At 39.7% G+C, this 27,835-nt stretch overlaps 3 protein-coding genes across 7 annotated transcripts in view; 2 read left to right on the forward strand and 1 right to left on the reverse strand.

The window, feature by feature from the left end:
• LOC106805394 (zinc finger matrin-type protein 2-like) overlaps positions 1-5,176 on the forward strand; it is a 10,416-nt gene extending 5,240 nt beyond the window's left edge. Inside the window, exons 3-7 of the mRNA XM_014806963.1 lie at positions 1,550-1,699; positions 2,254-2,324; positions 2,644-2,717; positions 3,015-3,160; positions 3,434-5,176. Of these exons, the coding sequence (XP_014662449.1) occupies positions 1,550-1,699; positions 2,254-2,324; positions 2,644-2,717; positions 3,015-3,160; positions 3,434-3,571 (579 nt within the window). The 3' untranslated portion in view covers positions 3,572-5,176. The remainder of the gene's footprint in view (positions 1-1,549; positions 1,700-2,253; positions 2,325-2,643; positions 2,718-3,014; positions 3,161-3,433) is intronic.
• A 97-nt stretch (positions 5,177-5,273) lies between these two features.
• LOC106805344 lies at positions 5,274-13,878 on the reverse strand. Of its 5 annotated transcripts, none has more exons than XM_014806924.1 (8): positions 13,495-13,878; positions 12,286-12,533; positions 11,742-11,931; positions 9,732-11,314; positions 9,172-9,317; positions 8,670-8,876; positions 6,589-6,740; positions 5,274-6,346 (listed from the first exon to the last, which is right to left on the reverse strand). In XM_014806924.1, exons 1-8 carry the CDS (start codon positions 13,695-13,697, stop codon positions 6,286-6,288), a joined length of 2,790 nt encoding a protein of 929 aa, XP_014662410.1. In that variant the 5' UTR covers positions 13,698-13,878; the 3' UTR covers positions 5,274-6,285. The 5 variants fall into 5 exon arrangements, with proteins under 5 accessions (XP_014662410.1, XP_014662402.1, XP_014662395.1 ...); XM_014806916.1 differs by having other exon boundaries at positions 6,589-6,734; positions 12,247-12,533; XM_014806909.1 differs by having other exon boundaries at positions 6,589-6,737; positions 12,247-12,533.
• A 34-nt stretch (positions 13,879-13,912) lies between these two features.
• On the forward strand, positions 13,913-25,723 carry LOC106805385 (neurotrypsin-like). Its single transcript, XM_014806951.1, has 9 exons — positions 13,913-14,009; positions 17,939-18,058; positions 18,299-18,421; positions 19,393-19,485; positions 19,827-19,967; positions 21,239-21,360; positions 21,690-21,819; positions 22,693-22,813; positions 23,089-25,723. Exons 1-9 carry the CDS (start codon positions 13,916-13,918, stop codon positions 23,156-23,158), a joined length of 1,014 nt encoding a protein of 337 aa, XP_014662437.1. The 5' UTR covers positions 13,913-13,915; the 3' UTR covers positions 23,159-25,723.
• The last annotated feature ends 2,112 nt before the right edge of the window (positions 25,724-27,835 follow it).

Below are 27,835 nucleotides of genomic sequence, written 5' to 3' on the forward strand. Positions count from 1 at the left end.
ATTCTCACACTGTAACGCGAGACGCGAGAGTCGTGGCAAGCGTGGCAAGCATTTCAAACAAGAGAACAAATGCCATTTGCGAGGATTTTTCGTTCTCGTAACATTACGATGTTTCTGTCAACGGTTTACGAGTGGAAGTTAATGGTAAGACTAATGTTGCAACTAATTTTGTTTCTGACAACGGCCCCCTGGTCCCTGCTAGCTGCTGCAACGCGGCTCTGGAGCAGCAAAGCAGCAGCAGCAGGAAATGCCCTCCCCCAAGGCCGCCGTAGTCAAGCCGGTGTACGTCTCACGAAAACTGTGCGATGTTACGCTTCCCGCTATACGGATTCGCGCGCCCGCCCTCCTTCGGCGCGCGAATTCGTATAGCGGGCAGCGCGAGATGCTACATACAACACCCGCGGTCGCGTGCGCCCAGTCCCGCGGAAGTGCGCGGCTTAACCGCTCTCGGCGGTCGGGGAATAACGCATCTTTTGCGCAACGCCATCTTGTACCCCGTCTCTCTGGACTCGTTAGTGGAGTAGGCGAGGTACGGTCCGGCATATTAGATAGTACCAGTGTACGTTCCGGTATACCGGACCGTACCCAGGGTACGTTCTGGCAGTACCCTGGGGGACATAGACCCTCTCAGCGTCACTGACACTGTTTTTGTCATCCATCAGGCATCACTGATCATGGCATGCGATGAATATCTTCCTCGTGTTTGATATCTGCAGCCATTGTTTACAATATTGAATAATTATGCATTCATTTAGCACTCTGTCTATCTCTTCGTGTCGTCAACAATACACTATTGTATTATAGCGACTGACTGTATTCTAAATAAATGATGGTATTTGACAAATGTAAAATCTCCCAGCAAAGTCGCCATACCAAACTTAACCCAAATATCTATGGATGAGTTTGTTTTTGATCAGTCTGATTGTGATTGCTTGCTCCTATTCCCTTTAAGAATGCAGATGTTTCTCAGATGGTTGACCTGTCAGTTGTGTCACTTGTCCTTATCGCAGGATAGTTCATAACTAGCAGCGGGTGATGATAAAGGATTATTAGGATTTTCCATGCTACCGTATTAGATCTGCTAAAATCCATCTTCGCCAGCAGAGTCAATAATTAATGTTGATACAATCGTATAAGAAACAAACGTGCATAATGTGTTGATGCGTGTGATTGTAAACAGCGATCCATCCAAATAACGCACCCTAACCTAACACTCTACCACTACGGTTGCCTATGAAATTGACTGTGTTTTCCTACATGGTTACCTTTTTGGTTGGATCCCACATTTAACTTAAACTCTTGACTGTAGTCATGGCAACATTAGTATGGATGTTATTCAGCGCGATAGGCACAGCAAATTTTTAAGGGGAGGAGAGGGCAAATTTTCCAAGAAATAGCTCACATGTAAGATAGAGTTATGCTGAAGGGATAATTGTGTTTTTGTAATTGTCATTTTGTTCCATTATTTTCTATTTTGCTCCAAAATCTAAGGGGACACCTGCCCTCTTTCCCCCAGAGGCTACAACTATGATAAACCTTTTCCCCACAGAAAGTAGAAGATCACAGGAAGAAGTGGGACAAAGATCACTATGAATCCCTTGCAAAGGAGCGGATCGAAGAGGAGCAAAGAATGGCTCTCGGCATTCAGTCAAAGGAGATGCCTGTCAAGAGGGAGTTGCTAAAGCAGCGAGACTATAAAGTAATTATTAATCTGTTTAATTAGTTAATTATATGTAGTTATAATAGATATTATGATGTTAATTATTGATATATAGGGAGTAATCCAGAAGAGACCATCTTGTCCCAGTATGTGAAGTCGTGTGACAAGGTACAATTTAGTAAAAGATGTATCAATATCAAAAACGTACAATTTTATGTCAGTATAAGAAATCTGGTCAAAAATATATATCCTCCACTTCAGATATGGTTGTTTGTGTATGATAATTCCATCCCTAGCAATCAGTTCAAATATAAATATGTAGGTGTATTTTCTTATTATTGTAGAAAGGCTTTTGCCTCTACCCTTATGTGTGTAGGCGGAGGCTCCACTTGCCTTGTGTGGGTTGTGGTTGACGATTAAGACGAATGACTCAACTGATGTTTACGAGTCTGACATTATTCTACCACACAAATGCAAATACGAGTTTCAAGTTAGATTATGTACCATGTCATTTCATGATCTTAAAAACAAATTTAACCAATCTAGACCTACTTTTACAAGGTTTTCGTATATATTCTCATACTATCATCTAGGTTGATCTTGAGTCTAAACTTGGAAAAAGTCAAGTTATTACAAAGACAACACCAGCAGCATGTCAGGGCGGGTAAGGCATCTCTCTAGTCATACACAAATTTCCAATTTCATAGCAGTTATGCTTCAATGTGCTTAATTTTTGTGTTGTTATTTATTAGTTTCTGCAGAGCTTACTGTTTTATATTACAGTATTTGAAACAAAATGTTATAAACAATCATGCAAAACGTGTAGCAAAGCTAGAGTTGACAAAGATAATATCATTGACTGTGGTTTTCATTATCAGTATTGTAAGCTCATGTAGTGTAAGCTTGTAAAAATTATTATTTAATGTTGTTTTTAGGTGAAAGTTGCAAAACATCTATCTGATTGTATTCCACACTTGTTTTAGGTATTACTGCAATGTCTGTGACTGCATAGTGAAAGATTCCATAAACTTCCTTGACCACATCAATGGAAAAAAACGTATGTACAAGAAATTTATTACCAGCTAAAACACAGCAGATGTGTATATATATATATATCAGGAGCTAATAATGACAAAAATTTGTCATTATTAGCTCCTGATATATATGTATATATTAACAATTATTATAATAATTAACACGACCTCTGCCGAGCTATGGGTTGGTGCAGGAATAATCATACAAAAAACATGAAACACATGGCCTGTGGAAAAAAAGGAAAAAAACTACAGTACATGGTACTTCAGTGTTCATTTGGTTAATATTCAATGTTCAGATTGTTCGGTTTATTTCACAGATCAGCGTAATCTGGGCATGTCAATGAAAGTAGAGCGATCAACTCTTGATCAGGTGAAGAAACGATTTGAGTTGAACAAGAAGAAAATGGAAGAGAAAAAGAAGGACTACGATTTCGAGCAGCGAATACAGGAACTGCGTGAAGAAGTGAGTAGTCTGTCGTGGAGAAAATAACAGCACTGGGGCATGGATGACATTTATTGCTGCCTAAATAATTTTTTTTTCATAATTCAATAATACAAGTGGGTTTGCATGATTAAATAAACACATTCGGTTGATAGAAGATATAGGAATGGTAATCAACTAGTTGCCTTTCTATTTAAAACTGTAAGGTACCATCTGTTCTCCGTAAAAAATGTACGAATGGTATTTTATTCGATTTACCTGGTAATTTTTACTTCAAACTGCGCAACATTCTAGGAGGAGAAACAGAAGCAGTACAAGAGGGAGAAGAGAAAAGATCGAAAGAGAAAGGCGGACGATTCGATTGAGCAAAGCCTCGATCCGGACATGGCTTCTTTAATGGGATTCTCTGGATTTGGAACAACAAAGAAATAAAGTGGCTGCGATGGTGTTTATCTCATAATTCACACTGATTTTACGTGTAGTGAGTAAAGGGGTTCAGCAGTGAAACTACACCATCCAGTGGCGTATCCAGATATGGACGAACAGGGCAGCAAAATGTACCTGGGCTGCCGAAGGCAACCCCGCGTGCTGGGGGCACGGCAGCGCTAGGCGGGTCTGGGGGCATGCTCCCCCTGGAAATTTTGAAATATTTAAGCCATTTTCCTGCCATCTGAGGCATACTGTGGGTCATATTCTGATGTCTGATGACACTATCTCAATCCTAGACTCAACACTACAATTTAGGATTTGAAACACTTCATTATTTATTTTTTCTGGGCCTGCAAACGGGGGGGGGGCGTACGCCGGCTCCGCCCTATGCTGGATACGCCACAGCCATCTATTCACTTTGTTTTGAGCATAGAGCTGCTGAATGCATTGATCAATAATGTACAGGTAGATTACGTTTTGAAGTGAAATGTTGCTGGTACATTAAATTATTGCGAGAGTCCTCTAAGCTCGAGAGTGAGATAGTCTGAGATTGTACGAAATGTATAGAATACACGCTGGCACAGTATTCTTATTGTTTATGCTTGTTTAGTTCGATAACGGATGAAAGAGAATGTATCTATGTTATATCCATGGCTAGATGGGTTCTATACGAAAGGGAGCTGTCAAAATTCTAACTACGTCAGGTGATTAGTTAACCCAGCAGAGTGAAAGTTGAAGTCTTGTAGTGTGGTTATGTGTGTACAGGCAAACTTTTATGTTGTACAGTTAGGCACTGAGAACCAGGTCCTGATTTTGTGATGTCGTGCTCATTCCACATGAAATTCACATGTAGGTGATATTTCTATAATTGTTTCTCATGCATGACACCACTGAGCTGGAGATTATACTCATTACACGGAGCAAACTTGGGTCTAGTAACAACGGGCGCATTTGCAGAAACAAAATTAGCCTTAGCATGAACTTTTTCTCGTAGATGGGATCTGTACACATTGCGTATGAGACAATCGTAAATTCACCATGTTTCTATCAATAGTCTATGAGAAAGATTCAATGTTAAGACCAATGTGGTGTCATTCCACAGTCGACAAAGATTCTGGCGCTGGTGTCAGGATTCGCTGTGTCAATGGGCACTGTAGTGGAATAGTCGTCATAGTTGGTCTGTAATTATAGATCCAATGTTTACGTGATATGATGAGTAACGAAGGAAAGCTTCAACGATCGACAACCGTTCAACGTGCTCCCATGTGGCCATTATCACTAAGTCAATCTACTCCGTGTACTTCACTTTATTTCATATCAGTCACTGCTGTATTATTACAATAGTCGCATTGGATTGTCGGAAATACTTAATTCAGACGTTTCACACCAACAAGATGTATCACAGAATTCCTGGGTTTATGCAATAAGACTACTGCTAAATTTCGTACAATATAAACATTTTCTGGCACATGCAATTTCATTTAGAAGACAACTAATGTGTACAGTGTGTGTTGATTTTATAAGCAAGGTAGATAGATAGGTTTATAATAATATTCAATAAAAAATTAATGTACACTAAGCAATTTTGCTGTGCATTAGGTAAAAAAAGGGTATTGTTAAATATTATGCTGTTCTACTTCATTATAACAAATTGGTACAGCTTGATTGCTAGAGATAAAAAAAAATAATTCAAACAAATCAGAAATCCATAAGAAGCACAGTAAAGTATAATAGAATAATAATCACCAGTATATTGCCTAAGGCAACATAATTGAATATGCAAAGTGAAATGCTATGCCATAACAATTTCTTGTTACTAAAGCTAAACTAGTATACAACATATAAGTGAACAACGAGTCATAGTGCTACAAAATAATGGTCTTGGGAAGACACGCGTAAATTTAATTTGTACGATTAGGGCATTCGTAATATATACTATAACTAACAGTACAAACAACTTTGACTACATGGTTATTTTGCAAATATGGTTGATAATGAACTGATGTAACTCATGACAGACGGTATTACACAGGAAAAGATGCTACAATCTAAATCATTCCTGGTTACCAACTTGGATCAGTGATCGAAAATGAATAGGTGCTTTTTAGATCCTAAATAATATTTAAAATTTTAGTATTTTCAGACCTCTGTACTAACATTCATTAGTGGTTGCAGATGGTTTGTGTAAGAGCTTCTTCATTAAATTGTGCTCACGAGGTTACCAAACGAACAGCCCCCTCTGGTGGTAGCTAATAAGACTATGATCTGACTGGCCCACATATAGGCTGAAACACACACTCATGCCAAGTTTGGCAATGCTGTCTTAATAATTGCGATTTGCATTGGACCATCCATTCATCGATCATCCTGGACATGTACGAAAAGTGCTAAGATTCATACTATATTATAATAATCTATGATACTATACAACATCGATACAAGTTGACACGTCTCATGACAGTAATGCACACATGACTCCTGCTAACACTTTCACACAGCCTAGAAATATTCCAAATGGCATTCACTGGTTCAGATAGTTAGAAACACAAGCGAATGCAACTGGACTTTACAACTCACGTGTATCCCTTGCAAATAACACTTCAGTTAAGCCATAGATCGGTGGTCCATGGAGGACCATTGACAACAAATGGAAACGATTCGTTTGAATAACAGCCATTTGTTTGCCTATTGTAATGCAGCTTTCACATTTCCTTGACCTATATCCACGTATCGTGCCCATCCTCTGCCCGTTTCTTTGTCGGTTGTGTGCTTAACACCCTAAAGAGAATGATACACAATTCATTACTAAAGATATCTCGGTCTATGTAATCTTATTCAATTTTGAAGATCCATTGCTTTTCATTCATACATTACTGGCAATCCAATAATCTTCCTATGAATTTAGAAGATATTTGAATTATATTTATAATTAATTATTATCTATAAAGATTTTTGCATGTAATAGCACTTTAAGTACTTCCAAATAGACAAAAGATGCCTTAATTTTAGGCAATACGTACTGTCGTCGCTTGTAACCACGGGTTTTGTAGACTGCTTTGTCATCTGGTAGGTCAAACATATCCTCAATGCGCATCTCTTTGTTAGGATTACTCATCCTCTGTTGCTGTTGTTGTTGCTGCTGCTGCTGCTTCTTCTTCTGCTGCTGCTGCTGCTGACAATGATCATGATGAAAACAATGAAAATAAGAGCAATCGGAGATAGCAAACCTCCGCCACAGCGTAACAGTCCCCCCATCTTGCTGGTACACCCAATACTTTGATGACATTTTCAGAAATTAGAAAAAAAGAGATCCAGGATTTTTTTTAATGAATTTTTAATGCATCCGAAGTCTTCCCCACAAAAAAATCCTGGATCCGGATCACCACCAAAATCTAATCGATTGGTTAAAACCGTCCAAAAAATATCATCAAAATCTGTCTGTAACTTTTTGAGATATCCTGTTGACAGACAAACAAACCAACAAACAAATGAACAAGGGTAAACACATAACCTCCTTGGCGGAGGTCATAAAATATAACCATATAGTATAGTGATGGTGGAAATAGACATTATGATAAAGAATGCAATAAAATTATGAAAAACAAAAACAATATGCATAACCGATAGCTTTGACTTGGAATCACTTCACAAGTAAACCAAGCAGAATAAGGAAAAGTGTGAGCCTGTACTGAAATACTAAAAAACTCATTCTCTCTAAATTAACAAGTGCCGCAGAGCGACAGCGCTCACCTGACGGCAGGTGTTCTGATGCTAAACTCACTGGCAAACGAATGAAGAACACCCTCCCATCACCGCGTTCGCGCTCAGAGCCTCTCTCGATACTACTAATACAGATCTAAAATCTATGATAGCTAGGCTTTGCTATACCGGTAGTACAGTAATAAAGATACAGCTGTGTAACTTTAATGACTTTGATATATTAACATGTTATCATGGATATGCGTCAAGCGCGACCGTAGTGGTGGTGGTGGGGGGGAGAGGGCGGGTGGAGGAGGCTCTAATAGCAAAAGCAGTTGCCGCGAGATGGCGCGTGCAAGTGTCATCAATAATCAAAGATGGCATCACCCTTCGTGCGTGATAACCTCACTCCATTGAGTTGCTAAAATCCAAGTATATTCAGGCAGGCGAGAATTTCGCTCAGCTGTAAGTTAACACATCTGCATTGCAGGTTGCCAGGCAATAATTATGATTAGAATAGTGCCAGTTCACCCCCATGCATGCGTAATGGGTTGCCCCCAATGTTTTTGCCTACCCACGCGAGCATTCAGGGTTCATTACAGTGTGCTAATACAGACTGCTACTCAGGATGCTAATACAGACTGCTTTAGAAAATAATATGATTTAAGGAGCGCAAACCTTGTTAAACAAACATTTGCCTTCGCAATTGAACTGTAGCCTCACATCCACAATAGCAAAAGCAGTTCAGTCCTTTGTTAACAGTCAACAAATCCATGTTTAACCCTCCTCTTGAGGGTCAAAAGGTTATCCGACACTTATTCTTTGCATGTCAGCAGAAAGTACATTTCATGGTCCTTTCAATAAAGCCATAAAAATGCTAGGTCACCGCTGAAACAAAAAAGTTTTTCAATCACTCCGTCAGACCATGTCTTCAGAAAATGTCTAAAATTTGCCCTGTGCCCGATTGACCTTTGACCTGTGACCTCCAATTTCGGCACAGTAATGGCTTTTCCTACCATGGTGCTATACACCGACTATCACGAGCCTAGGTCGAGCCGTTTAGATTTGTGCCGCAATTCTGCATTTCCTCCCTATACCTTAAGTTAAGGAGGGAATGTTCCCTTCTTTTACACTGCTTGACCTTTGACCTTTGACCCCCCAGTTTCGACGCACGCACGGATGATCCTGCGATTCTACAAGCTGCATCTGACTTCGTCAGATGAGCTAAAAATAGTGACTAGAAAGAAATTTGAGTAAGCAGCATTACCAATTCACAGAAAAAAAATCTGCTCTGCCATAAAAATGTGTAGCTCCAAGAAATGTTCATGTGTGCACAACCATGTCATGTATATAGACGGTAGTTTAGTCGTACCGCCACCTTACGTACACAACACGTGCATACCTTAACTATTGTGTGGGTCACTTCTCGCTTTGAAGGCTTTGATCTTCTGGTCAGGGCTGACTTGGCAGTCACAGATTTCTTTTGTGGGCCATTTGTCTTGGTATGTTCAGGCTCTGGCGGTGAGAGTGTTGGCACAGTGCCAATGCAGCTAAGATGATCCCCATCGATCATTTCATCTGTTAGCTGCACAAGATACTCATCTGAATTCTATAAGAAAGAAAGAAAATTACGAGGGGACGATGTTTCGCAGTGAAGTATAAACTGATGACGTCATATCTAATCAGGTGCACACACGTGTGCGTGTGTGTGTGCGCGCGCACGTGCACGTGCAAATATCTGGATGCTTCTAATGGCAAGTTTCTCAGATGCACCTAGATATTAGGAATTTAGCTGGGTTTATCTTACGTTGACTAACACAAAGCAGACGGCAATTGATAGTTAGGGCGCATACAATATACATTATTATAGTTGTGTCGGTCGTGACTCGTGTACGAGTACTCACTGAACTTGCGTGGCTAAGATTGGGCGATGCGGAATCCTCGAGGTCAAATGTCAGCAATGGCGGCGACGAAGCCATGATATCCCTCATTCTGTTCACAGCTCTGTTCAAGGCCAACTCGCTCGACCTTGTCGTCACTGGGGCATCACCTTTTGCGTGCAAAACAAGACAATGTGTGGCAACGCTTGAAACATCGCTCCATGAACTAACCACAGGTACAGCACGCCTCAGAAACTGCGATGAAACCTGGCTATTTTCATGACAAATACACGGTCATAAAAGATTCAAGTTTGTTAGCATGCGTGCTTGAACTTTTTACGAACGACTGGCTTTCAAATACACACGCATGTTGACAAGTTTGTTAGCATGCGTGCTTGAACTTTTTACGAATGACTGGCTTTCAAATACACAGGCATGTTGACATTAAGACGTGAGTCTAAAGTCAAAAAGCCATCTAACAAGATCATTCATAATTGCAGCACTTACTATAAATATTACTATAGACAACAAAACAAATCTAGTTAGCCTTGGTTTACTACTCCATAAAGAACACGATGAAAAACCTGTGACTTCTTCTTTTTCGCATGGAGCTTCCTGTACAGGTGGCTTTTCGCCGCTTCTTGTCTGCACAGCTTCAATGTCCGTCTTGCGTACTGGAGAAGCGCGTTTCTTGAGAGGCTTGCCCTTCCACCGGCCCTTCTTGCCCTTCACTGGCGTGCCCGCGGGACTCAGAGTCGGTTGAATGAACACTATGCTCCCGTTTGGTACCCCTCTCCTGCTCAGCGCATCTCCGGACGCGTTCCTTGCAACCGCTGCAGGCCTGAGAGGCGACATCTCGTGTCTAGCGTGTACGTCCGCGCATACGGTGATGTGTCCGGGACTTCCGCAGACGTTGCCAACCGGCATGGGCGTGCTCGTGAGAAACTTCGCCGGGCGGAAACCAAGCGCATCGAAGCGTGGCAGTCGAACTAGTTTCGAGACATCCTCTCTCGGTTTCCCTGCATTTCGCGCGAGGCCCACTGTGGCGTTTTCGGGAGAAGCATCGTGCGTGGTGTTTTTTCCCCGATCGGTCGGTTGTGGGTTGTCGCCGTCGAGTTTTTTACGTCTGCCGATGACGCGGCGAGTGGTAACCGCTAGTGAAGCAGGTACATCCTGCATAGCAGCTTCATTTGGTCCTGTGTTGGGTAGAGTGGAGGGCTCGTAGCTTTCTGATGCACAAGAGAGGGAGGGTGAAGAATCTTTTGGGGCCTCTTTTAATTCGTCTTTGCCAACTACTCTTCTGGACCTAAGCTTGCGTGTCGGGAGCAACGAAGAGGCATCTCCCGCAATATCTACTTTGTCCTGCTGTTCCTGCTCTCTGCCATCTCTTCTAACTTTGGGTTGAATGTTACGTGCCTTCCCTGGCCGATCTTGGTTTTCTTTTTGCCCTTTTTCCTTCACCGCCTGTGTCATTCGAGTCGGTATTGATTCCAGTCTATGTGATGTAACCAGATTAGGTTTCACGGCTATGTCCAACAACCTTCCGTCTAGCGACTCTGGACTGTCAATGACATCATCTGCTAATTCTGTAACAGGAGAGAAAGTAGTCTCCGTAACAGGAAAGGGCATTTGTTTCAATGACATTTCTGTCTCAATGTTCAGCTCCGAAGCGTTGATTTCGTCAAAGTCGTAACTGCAGAACGGCATCGAAGTCTGACCTCTCGCTCCTTCCGATCGCATTTGCTCGTGTGCTGGCTTTGTCTTCTTGCGGACCCGTGACGTTACTTGCTGCGGCTTTCGTCTTGCTGACTTTGATCGCTGCGACTTCGACATCATGCTGGCAGTCTCCTTAGCTGGTTTATTCTCTTGCTCTTCTAATTGTGTACTTGCTGCACAGCTACCAAGCTTGTCTTCAGTCAGCTTCAACTCTCGTAGTTTCTTAATACCTCTCGTGCTTCTAACAGTCACTCTCGCATCTGTCTTGATAATCTTCTCTTCCTTAACAGAAGGGTCTCTTTCACGATGAATTTCAGGAACATCTTCTTGATTGCTGCATTGCGTAGACTGGCTACTGGCATCGACTGTATCCTGTGAAATGATCAGGCTTTCGGTGACTTCAGAGAAACTAACCCTCGATGAAAGTTTAGGTTGCTTTGCCTTTGTTTCACTGTTTAGAAAAAAATAATATTAAATAACTGCATGCTTATATAGGTTTTAAATGACTGTTACTTGTACATGACAATATTTCGAGCTACTGCATTGTGAAGACCACTAATGACTATGAAAACATTTTTTAAATGAAATTACATAAATATTAAGTGCTACTAAATACTTAAAGATGGACATGGTCTGGGTTAGCTGCAGTATGAACGACCCAAGATAATTAAGCCATTCCAATTTAAGAGTATAAAAACATATTATTGACTGATATCTATTGCTGGTTTTAACAGTAGAAAAAAAAAAATCTGACTTATATCACATTCTAGTTTTGCCGAGGGGAAATGAAGTCAGGGATATTGTACATCATAAATATTATATGATCCAATCAGGGGGTATGACAAGCAACCCTTATGTATGAACATTAATACCTGTACCTTAAAACCAGTATTCCAGGTGGCATAATAGTTGTTTGCGACACCACAATCGGAGGCGCAAGTTTAACATTGTTTCCTGGTGTGTAGGTCTTTCGGGTTTTCCATACATCTTCAGACGCCGTATCATTGTTGGAGTTTGCTGATTTTTTACCCTTGTATTTCTTCCTACCTGTATTCTCTTTGAAATCATCTGAAATTTTAAGGAATATGTGTTTTATGTAAAGAAAGTAAATGAAAAAAAAACACTAAAAGAAAACATTGGTAGACAATATGCAACCAAAAATCTGTCTAAGTAAATTGTAAAAATTAATTAATTCAAGTGTGTAAGTGTGTAAGAAAGCCCATAGTTCACGTACTTTGTACCTATGAGTTTTTTGCATCTTCACTGATGGCAAGCAGCTTGCAAGCCCATGATCTCACTTTTACCAATGTGCCGCAATTAAATCAATAATAATAATACAAAAATAATAACAATGTTATCACTATTTTGTGGGTGAATGCATACGTGTGTTTATATGCACTGGTGGAAAAATATCTGCTCTACCAATGACGTCTTGTCCTGTACCCCTTGATTGCACATCCGGCTTGTCATTTTGCAAGGAGGATACTGAAGGCACAAGTGGTTTATATGCTTGTCTGTAGGACAGCAATTTATTGGTCACTTCACCGGTCACATCGCTGCTGTTATCACTGCTGTCATCATAGCTAAAGTTGTTGGACTGCAAGGGACGCGATGACAGAGCCGCTTTATTCCTAATTGGTGGTTTCTTCGACGTAGCAACTTTTTCTCCACTGCAAACATGAAAAAGGTTTTAGTATCTCTATTGTATAGATATGTTCATATATACGCAATGACCACATACACACTCACATGTAGTGATTATCATCGATCAGCGATCAGTTTGTACAGCCGATGATCGAATGATCATACGTCATAATGATTCATGGATTAAATCATCAATTACTGATCACTATGCACAGCTAATGCACACTTAATTGTCATGAATGGTAATGCCTATAATGGATTATCATCAACCATCGATCAGTTTGCCGCAAGTTTGCGCAACCGATCACGATTGAATGATTGATCACGGATTATCATACAATGAAATCATGATAATGGAATTTAAGATAACCACGCAATCACTGATGAATCACCCAATCAGGCATAAGAGTCAGTCCGTTCTATCAGTATCACTATCAGTATTGCTGATAGGGTCTATGTCCCCCAGGGTACTGCCGGAACGTATACGGTCCGGTATACCGGAACGTACCCTGGGACTAAATACTACTATCTAATATGCCGGACCGTACCTCGCCAGGCTCGCCTACTCCACTAACGAGTCTAGGGAGTCCCCTACGCCTACTCCCTAACCCTAACCATATCAGCTAGATAGTTACCAGGGTACGTTCCGGTATACCGGACGGCGGACCGTACCCAGGGTACGTTCCAGCAGTACCCTGGGAGACATAGACCCTATGGCGGTACAAGTAGCGTTTACACACCCATGTCGTGAGTTTGGTTAGGGTTAGGGTTAGGGGTTTTAAACCTGGGGTTGTCAAATAGGAATGCCCCCTATGGATATGAGTATATGAGCATCAGTATCAGTATCAATATTATTGACAATAATGCACTAGTTTGTATTCATAATCATAGCGTTTGTGCCGAATAGTAATTGGCACAAACAGCTATATAAGTTACGTATCAGTATAATTCCTACTGACACTGTACGTGGTGAATAGCAGAACTTACTGGCTGGCGATTGTTGGTTGAGGTAGTGCCTTTGGTAATTTTTCGGCCTCCCACATTTGTCGCAGCTTGCGCCTGATCTGGTCAGGGCGGAGGAAGGGGTATTTCCGTACCAATGCATTTCTGTTTTGATTCACGTATGTGGCATACTGATGGCGATGCCCCTTGACCTTGTTGTGTGGTACCTTTTTAGAATTACCTGTCATTGTATATCAGTATCACTTCACTCACACAATGGTTTGTAAGATAAGATAAGATAAGTTTGTAACTTACAAATTGGGAAATGTTTCTAAATACAGCGTCGCAATATAATGTATATTTGCATAGATATTTGCCGTATCATATTTGGAAATAGAAATCGTATTCCCGCCATTTCAAAGCGCCCTCTTACCATAATAACAAACACAAGAGCAGTACACAGAAAATGGCTTTACCCTTGTATCTTCGTCGTGCTCATGAGTTCTTTCAGCACTCCCTACTACAATTTATAACCTTAATACTTATTTTGGCTATAACAAGTACGTTACTCTTTTATAGAAGTGTTTAGTACTTGTTGTTGGTTTATTTAAGTTCTCCTTATTTTCTTAATCTTGTTAGAATCAATTATTTAATGCATCTGATTTACAAGTGTCATTGGGTATTTAAAGTTAAACTGTCATGACAGTAGGCTCTGTCACTGTCAGTACGTGTCACTAAGACTAAAAGTTAGAGCGTGTCACATTTGAATTTTGACCCCTGTACTGTAGGTGGTATGCTTCAAATGTAGATCAGCAAAATCGAGGTAAGAATGAGGTCTGTTCATGTGTTATACTGATTTAGCAAATGTGTTATACGTGACATAGCATATGATTATGAATGTATTTAATAATAATATAATTTATTAATTTAGGCAGGTAAGCATGTAAATTACAATTTTACATATATGCAATAATGCATGACCAGCCTCAGGACAGTGCCAGTGGGTTGAAATACCTACGGAAGTAATACTGAGTGGCCACAGTTCTTTTCACAAAAGGTAGTGTCAAGGTAGTGTCTAAACGACCGGACCCGGTTTCGGAGGCCTGATAACTAAACAACCAGCTCTCTTCTCTGATTGGTCAGTTTCCGAACATAACACTACCAGGACAAATATATAATAGGACAATTTTTAATGCAAAACATAAAGAAATATATTTAATTCCAAACATAAACAAAAGTTACAGAACAATTAAATAAATGAATACGGAATAAATAAATGCAGAAACAAATAAAATTCAAAGAAATACAGAAAGCAGAGGAAAATAAAAACATCTTATGGGGTTCGAACACGGTACCTTACTATCACGAAGTGAAAGCTCTACCGTTGAGCCACTGAAACAACTTCAAAGTTAGAGCTTTAGACCCTAACCCTAACCCAAACCCTAACCCTAACCCTAACCCTATCCCTAATTCTAAAATAAAATAAAATTAGCCAAAAATAATAAAAAATGAAATAGTGACAAAATTAGCCAATCAGAGAAGAGAGCTAGTTGTTTAGTTTTCAGGATACCGAAACCGGATCCGGTTGTTTAGACACTTAAATATTCCTTCACAAAATTCTGAATGCCCTCTATGAAGGCTGATAGCACCAATTTACTGTCTATACCATTTGGCATTTGGGATAAAAATGGGATATTTTGCTAAAATACGCTGAAATACGCGAGCGTCGCGATGGTGAGAAACAGTCCGAAACGGCCGAGTAGCGTCGCTTAAACGGAGTTTTTTTCCACACTTTCTATGAACTAACATAATGTTTCTTGGTAAAAATGAATAAACAACACCCTGAACAACACCCCTGTCGATTTTAAAGGGCCATTCCCCCACATTGACGAAAATGACATAGGTGACAATCTGACTATGCTCTCCATCCTTGAACCGACTGTAGAATGGCTGATTGCTTAAAGAGATAGTAGACTCTACAATTTTACTGCATACAACTGTACTTACTGTATAACAAATCGTCTACACCCACACGTATTTGTTACCAGATACCTAATTTAATTGTTATAATTAATTACACATCAACGCTACGAAATTTGAACGGCGCCATGACACCCGCGACCGTGCTGCCACCCCGAAAAAGTTGCGTTACAGACCGAGGGCTAATCACAAAAGTGCAATTATATTTATACCTAAATGCTATTTAACCAAACGATATTTATTTTAGGGCAAATTTATCCATATTATAACTGAAACTATACGTCGTTTATAAGAGATTACAATCCTTTTGCTTTTAAATGAATAAATAAGAAACACCCTGATCGGGTCTGTTAGCCCTGTGGCTGAAAGTGTCGTTTGCAGCAACGACTCATAGTTCTGTCGTGGTGTTAGCCAGTCAAACTTATCCGAGAAGTGCGTTATGTTCTTATAAAACATTTTTTTCAATAATATGTTCTAATGGTGATTGAACATGAAACTTTTATCTGTAGGCTGTAATCTTTAACTTGCCCTCATATTTTATACTGAAAACTAGACTCTAGAACCCTCATGTGAGTGAAACAGACTCTCCTTTTTAACATTGGTAGTTATTACGGACCACACATATAGTCTGTTGTTGATTGTCAATGAATGTACGATGGACCGTTTGCAGGAGTACCAGCTCCGATTCCTGAGTTTGCTATCTAACACTTTCCCCATTTTGATATCTTGTGAGATAAGATTAGGCCAAAACAAAATATAGTGATGGTTAACCGTTTCATGCCGAACATTCATAAAATTCTCAAGCCCTGTCGCTTAAGCGGTACTAGGTCAGTAGGACCAAACCACACATTCTCTTAGTTGTTAATTGAAACACTTTTATTACGAACCATGTCCGAAGGATGTGCGTGTGTTGCTTTTGAAATTATTTTATATGTTTTTTATTTACTTTTATAAGCCTCACAATTGCGACATCCAAATGCTATTTTCTACAGTTATAGACCTAGCAAATAGTCGTGGGGCATGAATAATCACACTACTTATGACAAGATAAACCCTCTAGTGCCTCCCAGTTTCAACTGGCGCGGTTGTTTATATAAAGGTGATTTGAAAATATCTCACTGTTGTTTCCAAATTCGTCTCGATTGGTTGTTCGACACCGTTGCGTTGGCTCTGGCAGCGCAGACGTCAGGGGGTGGTAGCAACGATTTCTAGAGCCCGTGTGGCGTGTTTTCGCGATTGCACGCGTGCGTAGCTCGCAATGTTTCGGCGCTCGTTAGCGGACTATCACGCCATAAAATCAAATTACGTTATTTTTCACGTTTATTACGCTGCCTATAGAAATACCCTCTCCTTGAATGAGCTCACTTTGGGATGTGTACATCTATACAGGCAGTGTTCCACAGATTACTACACTATCCTTATGGCACTGTCGCCACTATGCAAAACAGTTTACGCCGGACAAGAATCCAATTTCCTTGGCCCTCAGAGACAGCCCTGTTAGCAGACATGTGGAGTCACCAAACCAGTTCGATGGCTATGATGTTGAAACAATTTAGCGTTGGCCGCGCCTGCATACTTACCTGATTTCGCACACTCTTTCTTGTTGGACAGCGCAGTCAAATGGAGGGAACGTAGGAGTTTATTTTGTTCATAAGGTAGCTGTGGATAATTTATGCTGCTCACAAAGTAGTTGCTAGTCTAAGTACCTGGGAGACAGTTTACGTTTGGCGTTGCGCATTGTGAGGCTTTAAAAGATAATTGACGGATTAAAGATGTTTTAGGGTCGGTCGGGAAACGGTAACCACACCTATATTTTGTTTTGGCCTTAAAAACGTAATGCATGTACACGTAATTTTTTATCGCATTCTTATCTTAGGAAATTCTCTGAGGTAGATGTTTTTATGTCTCTGAACACATAGATCATTTATAGAGTCAAGTTTATGCTACTTCTATGGTATAACTGGTTTGTTGATGGTGAGGAGTGGGGTGGAAGGGGGAAAGGATGTGTGGAGTGGTTGCAGGCAGTGGCGAAGGGACGGGGAGAAGATGGAGAAAATAAGAAGGGAAGTGGCAAAGTGTTTTGGCGAGGAGAGACAGGTAGGACGTGATATAGAGATTGATAGTGGAGTAGGGGGAGAGGCGAGATACTGAGGGTGGGGTGTCGAGGTTAAAGGAGGGGGAGAAGGCACATGAAGAAAGTGGAGGAGAGAGGTAGAAGTGACAGAGGGCAGAACAAGGTGTGTGTGCGTGTGTGTGTGCATGCATGCTTGCGTGCATGTATACACCTGTGTGTGCGAGATGTAATTATACATCCCTAGATTTCATAACTATCACTTGAAAAAATGAAGGTATAATATAGTATAGTTTGCATAGACATATGCAGAGTAGAATTCTGGTTAAGAACCAGCTATTGTTTATTTAACAGTAAATAAATACTATTGGCATCCAGACTGAGTGGCATCTTAGCATAATTTCCCCGCAACTGATTACTTGACAACATTTTAACCAGATGCAGATCATGACGAAGTCTGGCTAGATGGTCCCTCGAGAAATCATGGACGTCTACAAATAAGTCATGAGAACGTGCATGGCTATGTGTGTAGTGAAGAGTTTGCTGATAATGAGATACGTATGTGCACATATATGCTATTGTGTTTAGGCTTTACTAGTTTGCAGAAGCAAAGTTGGCAAGTTTCTTATCTATCAGTAGTATTTTCATTCACTTTCAACAGTTCTTAAACTTGATTGTCAAGATTTATTTCTGGTTTCACCATTTATATTTATAATAAATGTGAGTCGCGACAGTAAAGATCAAACATCTGATATAGTCAGATTGTTATATGTAATTGATGTCATTTCTCTGTTACAGGTGTTGTTTGCAAAAATGAACTTGGCTACCCACTGGGTGGGTTTGCGTGGTCATATAATATTGGGGACAAAAACCCGTCTGAAATTCTTGAAGTGGAACGGTTGGGCTGCTCCTATTTATCAGGTATGGCTGTGCAAATAAATTTTTACGAGGCCATAATAAAAATATTGTTTGTTTGCACTCACCTGACCGACCTGCCAAAAAGGGGCCGACTAAAATTTTTTTATTGATCTTTCCCAGTCTTTTTTTTTTCTCACAAATTGGATCACTGTACATTATATAAATCTGTAGGCAATACATTATATGTACCAAGCACAATAAACATTCAACATTAAATATATTTTTCCACACAAGCACACCCGAGCATGTAGACACCATGCTGAATTTGTAAAGAGACCCCCCCTCAAAAAGAAAAGAAAAAAAGCTTACCTACCTACCCAAACCTTTCAGCTAGGGTCGGCTGACGGCAAGCAAAGATCTTTTTAATTGTGGCCTGACTATTGAGTAAAAAAGTTGCTGCTGCTTTTTGTTGTTCAAAATGGCATTTGGTGTTATTCTTGCATGGCAGTTATACCATTAAACTACCTCTATAGAACAGTTTACCTATCTATAAAGTATGAGTGGAAAGATGGGGGTAGCTCATGATACGATCCATATCATGATACACTTTTAACGATACAATACATATCGCAATACTTTCAGGCGAAACTACCTAGCAAACTATATACACTTCACCGGTTCTGTACCAATCATGTGAATGCTTACAAATCTGTATCGTGGAGTGCTTTTAAAATGAACAACTGCTATTGAACATAGCGTGAATTGCGTCTTGTTTTTTTCTGATAAAATTATGCTACCAAATGATATGGATTTTATTCAGTAAAGTATCAATACGTGTATCGTAAATACTCAGACATATTTATACATATATTGTCGAGGTTTGTATCATTATACATCAATATATCGATGAATCATCCCACCCCTACTATAAAAGCCACCTTTGACATTTCGTTTCAGGTTTGAATAGTAACATAACTCGAAAGTAGTCTTATAAACGTGAATATAAGGTATAATGGCATTGCGTTTGCCAACAGGTGGACTTGCTGACAAGTTGAGCATGTGCAAGCACAGCGAATGGGGAAACAGCTCGTGTTTGGCATCAGAGGGCGTTGGTCTTACGTGTGCCCGTGAGTGAACATTTGGCTATTCACAAGATCACACACTTGCACATAATAGCTGTAGAATGCGATACTATATGCTCTACTGATAACGTGTATATGTTGCTCAGACATTATTAGCTTGCTCAGACTTCGGTGTGTATAGCATTATTGAAACCTTATTTAACTGAATGTAATGCTGAAAGCTCTGTGGTAGTGGCACACATTGAATAGTTAACCAAGGGAAGAATCACAAACCTTTCTCAGTTGCCATGATAGTTGAAAAGTTGGTCATTTAGTGAATCGGATGTTATGAGGCGCTGTTCTCTCGCTATCCCTGCATTACATTATTGGTTTTATTTGTTCGCTAGCAAACATACATGTTGTACAAGATGATAAACACACACGGCATTGGGAGGTGAAGGATATGCAGCACAAAGCCAAAGGTTACGTCATGACATACCACAAGGAGCAGTGGCAAACCGTGTGTCTTCCACACGTATACGTCCCAGGTTAGTGCCTGAATCTATTGCTCAATGTTATCTGTTCTGTGTTTGAGGATATATAGATGGCACCTCTATTATATGTGATGTGGTTGTCACTTTAGTTATTATCGCTCCGAAGGAAAAAATAAATTCTGATCTAAAATACTAATTATATCTTCAGGTGTATTTAATATACTTCCATCTTGATTGATAGTACCAGCATATGCATATATATATATCAATATGTAATGAATACATTATTTTTGACATAATCGTAAAAATGCTATTTTAATTATATTTCTCCATCAATCCCCTACCTCTGTCCCAAGCTCTGTCCCACTATTTACATGGGTCTGGTATACAGCATTATAATGACTTTGACATGATTAATTTTGCAATTAAGACCTGATTAGTGATTACCATGTTGTAATAAGAGCCTTGTCCTGAGCCTTGATTTTTTCAAAAAGATATTAATTGAATATAAACATTAATTACAAGTATGAAATTGAGATTTTTCTGATGTGCTTAGTACATTGGAGATTAATTGCTGATTAATCACTCTGTAGTAGAACCAGCTGAATGCATGTAAAAGTCGCACACCAGGGTTTCTTCTACATAAGAAGCACAGTGGCGCACTGCCGTTGCCATATTTAACATCGCTGTTGTGAAAATGTTTCTGTATTTACCCGTCATTGTCAAAATAGTGTCAACCTAAAAATAAATAGATCGATCACCACATGCTTCTGGCATATTTACCCCACCTGCATCATCCGCATGCATGCCTACGGCACGCCTTTGAATCAATAATGTGCGTTTTTTTCCCAAACTGGCCATTACCTCCTTTGTCTAATTTTCCCTCAGAAGAAACCCTGCACACTCATGTAGTGTCAATCCTTACAAATAGTTTCTGAGCGATGTTTTGTGTGATTATAAATGGTCAACCGATATGTCTTCTTTATTCTACACATTTTCTGAGAGTTTGAGTGATCGTAATGTGTCATGAAACTTGCCAAAACAAGCTGTGAATCACACGTTCTGACATATTGTAAGCGTACTACTCATTTACCTAGGATAGGTAGGAGAAAGTTCGATTTTTGGGAATTAAGTGTTTTGTATTTCCTACCGCTCCTAACATTTCATCTTACTAATGCTAAAATCGGCTTTTGTCCATGTTTCTTTAAAAATGATATGTAAATAAATTCTATAACAGTGTCAGTAATTATATAATTATAAGGTACAAGTTATATAATGAAGTTAAGTATTATATAAATGTTTTTATTATATGCGCTGTGTTGCAGATCAGATGGATGCATTGTTGAAGGTCGTTTGCAAATCTGCCGGCTGTAGCAGTAAGTATGAGTGGCAGACTACCAGAGACAACATAGAGCTGAGGAACAATGGGCCAAAACTCATGATTAAGGTGAGTCCACTTCACATGCTATATGACTGGGGAGGAGTATGGAACATTTTATCACCTATTCCTTCAGAATTTTGCTGTCTAGCCTTGCCAAGCCCCCCTGTCTGTCGCCCCAGTGCAAGATGGCACAAGAACCTGCGGCTGTGAATAGCCGCCGTACACCTTGCTAATCGTGTTCCCCCCCCCAAAAAAAACAACTAAAAAAACAAAACAAAACAAAAACAAAACTGTGACACGGAAAGTAGATTTCGGCTGTCAATTTTACGCGTGGATTGTAGCAGTTTGTTCGTAATTTTGACCCCAAAATATCGATGGCTGGCTCTTTACATTAGGCTGGCTGTACTGGACAGGAGAGAGACATCCGTAAGTGCAGCAATCTCACCTACACCAGCACGGACGACTGCATGGACTTCTGGCTGAGTTGTTCTGGCTCTGCCGGTTACAGGTGTAATTGGTTGCCAGGTAATTCTGCCGGTCGGCTCTTTCATTCTAATCACTTTTCATTCCTTAACTAATGTGATTTTAATCAAAGAAGGTATGTGTTACGCATTGGGTAATAGACCAAGAGAGAGAGAGAGAGCGATGTAGAGCCTGAAGGAGTCTGTGAGTGAGAGAGAGAGAGAAAGAATTTGAAATTAAAGATGTACACTAAAACTCGCATAAGTCGACACTTTTGGGACCAGCATATTTGTGCCGACTTACGAAAATGACGACATACGCGTAAGTCGTCATTTTGTCGACTTATATGTAGGGCTCCCATCCCAGGCGCCCATCAGTTCGCGCCACATACATAGCAGACATGAAACAATTGGGTCCGTACATCATTCGACACCGCTGCTGGCCATAACGCACTGATTGTACGCACTAGCGGCACACGCTGGCTATCTGTAACACCCGCTGTTGATTACACGTTTGGACATTGCAGGACATTGCGGTGCACGTCTGCCAAATTTTCTTGGAACACTTTGTGAAAAAATACGGTAATTCCGCAAGGCCGTGCTCTTGAACAAACTGTAGCGCATATCTGCGACAGCCAGCTCACACATCCCCTAGATCGTACACTGCGGCGCGCACGCCATCGGCATTTCTGATGATGACTTACAGATGGAAAATTACTGTTGTTTGTATTACATGTGACCTGTCTGAGGGCGGCGACTTGTGCATAATGACGACTTATAAATGACGACTTAGGCGGGGCAATTCCAATGGATTTACTATGTGAGAAAATCTGGACTTTGACTTCCATGCGAATTGACGAGTTAGACGACGACCACTTATGTGAGTTTTACTGTATTATTTACTCATGATTGTATATTGTTGAATATCTTTCTTCAGATCAGCAGAACCCACATGCGATCAGGCAGGTGGACCATACAGGCCCAATAGTTGGTGCCATAGTCACTGGTATTGTCGCAATCATAGGTGTTGTCACCTACTGCTACTGTACTTACAAAAAGTAAGTAATACGTGCATCCCTATGAGTAGCCTGCATATATGATAGAAATAACGGTGGCTTACATCGATTTATATTATCTAGAATTTTATCTATATTCATCTAATTTTTGGTCTTACTGTTCACTAAATGTGATGATTGTCAAATGTTCTCAATGCGGATATAATGGTGTTTACGTTGTGAATATAGGGACATAATAAAAAACATTAGCATATTAAGGTATACGGTCAGTGGTAAATAATGAGCATCCAGTAAATCTTTCGTTGTTGTTTTTTCAGGAGAAATAAAACTCAATATACTCAGGAATTGTCTAAGAATATTGAAGACATAGACAGTGAACTGGCTTAAAGTGATGTCTTCTCATATCTGAAACGATGGCTCATTCCTAATCTGAATAGATGGATAGGAAAGGACCATAGATCTGTGTGTTTGAATCTCCAGAGCGATATCATAGCAGACAATGGCTGTACCAAGTGTATTTTCTACACCATAGCTGGGTGAGCATGTGATAATGCAAGTAATTGTGTGAAAACGTAAAATGAAATGTGGAAAATTGCTCGTCGTATCGATGCAATTGCTTGGCTCATTCATGCCGCATGACAGATCTGCTGTTGCGCTTTTGATAGCATTTTTACATTAACATTGCGAACTGGAGCATAATTATTCTGTTGTTGACGTTATTGAGTTCTGTCGTGCAGCGGCATTTACCGGGAGTTAGAATTTTTGGTTTATTTCTTGTGTAAGAGTAAAATGCTTTAGTATTCCAGTGAACCTGCTATCCCTAATGTTCCCAACAATGATCGTGTGTGAATAATTAATGTAAGGATTTTGCACAAAGGCTGCCATTCAAAACCGAAAACTCGATCAAAGAACTCTGTGAAAAGACTCGGATCTTGTGTGCAATATAGAATGTGGCAGAATTCAGAATCTCCATAAGCCTGTGTGTATAGCTCATGGCTGTGTTTCTAGATAGCCTAAAACGTCAGTGCGTTTGTACCCGGTTAGCATTGTTCATGATTTATAAACTGTGATGAAGGACTCTCACGTGTGGAGTGATAATTTCTGTGTTCTAAAATTACGTATTCAATAGCTGAAAGTAATATTTGTTTAGAGAATCTCTTATTGCGATGCAACAGTGCAACTGTCTAAATTTACTCAGTGGTGTGGTGTATTTCAAAGTATAGTAACCAATAAGTCCACAAACGAATCTTTAGTCTCTAATTTTGTCATGTTTTTGACACTTTTGCATTGTGGTACTGAATTGTGTTATTGTGTCAGATTGCGCCATTTCAGCCATATATCAGTGCGTGGAATATCTACTATCAGCAGAGCACTGTAATATCTTTACACGGGATCAGTTCTTGCAATCGTACCATGCCATTAAACCGGGGCGATTCTGTGATGGGAGATAGATCAAAAGAAGTATAACGATCTAAGCGTAAACCTTGTTACTTGTAGATATCAAACAAATCATGGCTTTGTGGTGTACCCTCCCACGGAGCTCGATTTAAGATTTATATTGCACTACTATAAACAGTGGGACCTTGGAAATTCGTATTGCTTGGAGAGGGGAACGTTCTGACTTGTAGATTCTCAAGGTTCCTAGGTCATCCAAAAGATTTGAAGCAAGTGCAGTCAAGTCACCTTGGGCAGACAAGAAAAAACACAAGTGACCAAAGTAAACTGTTTATATTGATTGCAATCAATGCATAAACTTTCACGTTGACTAGTGTTGTCGTCCTAACATGTTAAAGTTGGCAGGAAACGATCGCGTGAGAGAAATAACTGTGAGCTATTGAATTTTGTAATCAAGATCTGTACTTATAGTAATCACAATGCAATAATTAGTAGATGTGCTAATGAGTACCATAACTTCATATTTGTATTTACTAACTTCATTTTTGTAGATTTTTTTTACTAAAAAGCAATAATGCGTGTGACGTTTGAAGACTAGCGTTTTTGTATACACGTAATACATTGCTCACCTATATGTGACATTTTACTATATATGGTGCTTTGTGAACGTTGTTTTTTCAATTCACAAACTATAGAAGTAGGTATAGTTACAAGACTATTTTTTGAAAGATTGTTTAGTCTCTGGATCTTTACTTAATAATAAGTATTTGTGTTTTCTAACGTTATCCGAGAGTGTTAGTGTGTTTTTTACTAAACATATATTCCTATGTAAACTATTTTTGCAGACAGTATATCAGGAGTATTCAGGGACGAATTTGAATCCCAGTTAGAAACAGAGACGGTTTTGACAACGAGTGACGTTTTTTTCTCAGACTGTAGGGATGAAGTAGGTCTGGTGTATGATGTGTTGAGCACAATGACTAACTATATTCTGCATGGCAACTAATCATGGCTTCATAGCAGCCGTGCACAACGTTGCGTGTATTGTTATCCAATCGATAGTGTGTGGCTTGATCGACAGTGATGTGTGAGATGAAAATCACGGTCGTTAGGGCGATAGTGATAATGGTATACGCGCGGTGTGCTCCCTCTTGTTGTTGCCTGTGCGTATGTGTGTGCGTGAGTACGTGCGTGCACGCGTGTGTGTGCCAAAGGTACCAGTGTTATTAATGGCCAATGTAGAGCAGGGGATGCTCTTAAATAGCATTAATATAGTTATAATTGTTAACCGTTAACTGATTAAATGTCTAACTAGTTGTTAAACCAGGGCTGTAATTCTTAAAAGTTGAAATGTTGCTGCTAGGCCATTTATTGGCAGATGTTTATACTCCTTGTATAAATACATTCTTCAAGAATGTCATGCTCACCAACTAAAACGTACATCATAATCTAGGTGTGCGCATGGACACGTGTAGACTATATTGAGAGTATACATATATATATTCACGGTGTTTGCTATGGCTGAGAGGGTCTATGTCCCCCGGAGTACTGCCGGAATGTACCCTGGATACGGTCCGGTAGGCCCTATACCGGAACGTACCCTGGTACTATCTAATATGCCGGACCGTACCTCGCCTACTCCACTAACGAGTATAGGGAGTCGCCTACGCCTACTCCCTAACCCTAACCCTAACCCTAACCATATCAAATAGTGACCAGGGTACGTTCCGGTAGTACCCTGGGGGACATAGACCCTATATGAGCTTTGCTATGTGGTGAGCATTTCTTGACATTCAGCCAGAACTGCATAAGCTTACTGCTACTAGCTGACATTGGCCAGTAAATCTTACTTGGGGATTTTACTATTGCCAGTCATCGTTGAAATGTCTGCACAGTTCTGTCAGGTTGTCAGTAACTATACCGCTGTGGTAAACATTACCATTAAATGCCCTAACTTCACGTGCAGCTAACATAAAATATGGCACTAGGAATGAATAAAAACAAATTGTTTTATTATAGAACAATAATGTATTTGTATTCACTCTTGATGGCATATTGATAGGAAGGGCAAAGTCCTGCTAATCCGTCACGAAACAGTGTGATTGCTGATTGCCCAATGTTGTCTTTTCTAGATTGTTCTCAATTGATTTCCTATTTGTTATTGTAAGAAATCATGTCGTCAAACTCGTGGCAATTATATATCGCCGTTACTATTCTTCACTTGTTACTTGATCATGCACTTGTTACTTAGCAGTGTGTGACTATAGTATGTATGCACCAAACTGTGAATATCTTATCTAAACACTGGTCCTCATGTTGACATGATGAGTTGGGTTTCTGCTAACAGAAACATCAGTTAAATGCGCCGTTTTTGTGTTTTTGTTAGCAAATTCTATATATGATGACAGGCCATATATTCTGCGATGCGAAGAAGAATGCATTCAGAATGATTTGTCAAATGATATTATAACACGCCGACTTGAAAAAAATAACTGCAATGATCAGAACATGTCATGAGACGTGTAAACAGTTCATTAACTCTGGTCGGCAATTGTTTACTGCTCACCATCTAATTAACTGATTAGATTTATTCCTAATTATTCTGAATTAATTGGGTGTTCACTTGTATTGTTGATAGTTGAGGTTTTAGCTGGAAATAAATAAGGTAACGTTTAGATATACGTGTCGGAGGTGTACAACGTCTACGTCTAAAAACCCTGACGGTCTGGTATTTGAGCGCATATATACTGTTACCGGCCTTCTACAAATTGGTGTCATCGTCGCAATACGTTTGTTGTCTATAGGGCTTCAGTGTCTGTATGAATGTTCACGCAGTTGTTAACAATTTTACAGTTTATCCATATTCGTAATAAAGCATTTTTTTCATAAAAAGTTTAGGGATGTGGGGTGGTTAAATGTAATGGTCTGAGAATTATTGACTGCTGAATTCTGGTTGTATTTGACAGCAGTTGTTGTTGAGTTTCTTATTCTTCGGAGTGTATTTTGACTGCCAAATAATCAGGAGTAGATAAGACCTTATCTATGCTATCTAATCCTATTATAATCATGATTATATAACTATGGCAGTGGAAAATGGATTAAACGGTTGTGAAGATGTATTTTGCTTTTTTATGCAGTTGCAAGTTTGCTGTGGTAATACTTCTGAAACACTTGTTGAGTGATTCCATTGTTATATTTTGCATATCTACTACAGGGTGTGTATTTACTATGGTGTTAATAATAATATTATGTAGGTTAAGCTATTAATTCGGTTACTACATATTCAATCTTCCACCAAATCAATCGTCTACCAATCAATGCAATTGTAATTAGCAATAGCTGATGCCAACATGTAATCGTAATCAATCCTTTCTTTTATTCATACCGGCGAGAAGCATAATACAATTAAGTATTAATTTTTCCAATTTGTGATGGACGGTTTCGTTGTGTAGTGGTTATCAGGTTCGAAAATCAGAATAAAATTCTTAATTGTTCAAGAATTCCCTTTCGTGCAGCGGTTGATATATGATAACAATCATGCGAATAACCTGGAAGTGTGAATGTAACTGAAGTGTGTAGTATGATTAGAGTTTGGAGTAAACCGATAAATCCTAGCATAATAGATGGCGCCACGGTGGTCTCACCAGTGGTCTCACTCTAGTACGTATC

Source organism: Priapulus caudatus, unplaced genomic scaffold (genome assembly GCF_000485595.1).
Source record: "Priapulus caudatus unplaced genomic scaffold, Priapulus_caudatus-5.0.1 Scaffold6, whole genome shotgun sequence".
Lineage (NCBI taxonomy): Eukaryota > Metazoa > Priapulida > Priapulimorpha > Priapulimorphida > Priapulidae > Priapulus > Priapulus caudatus.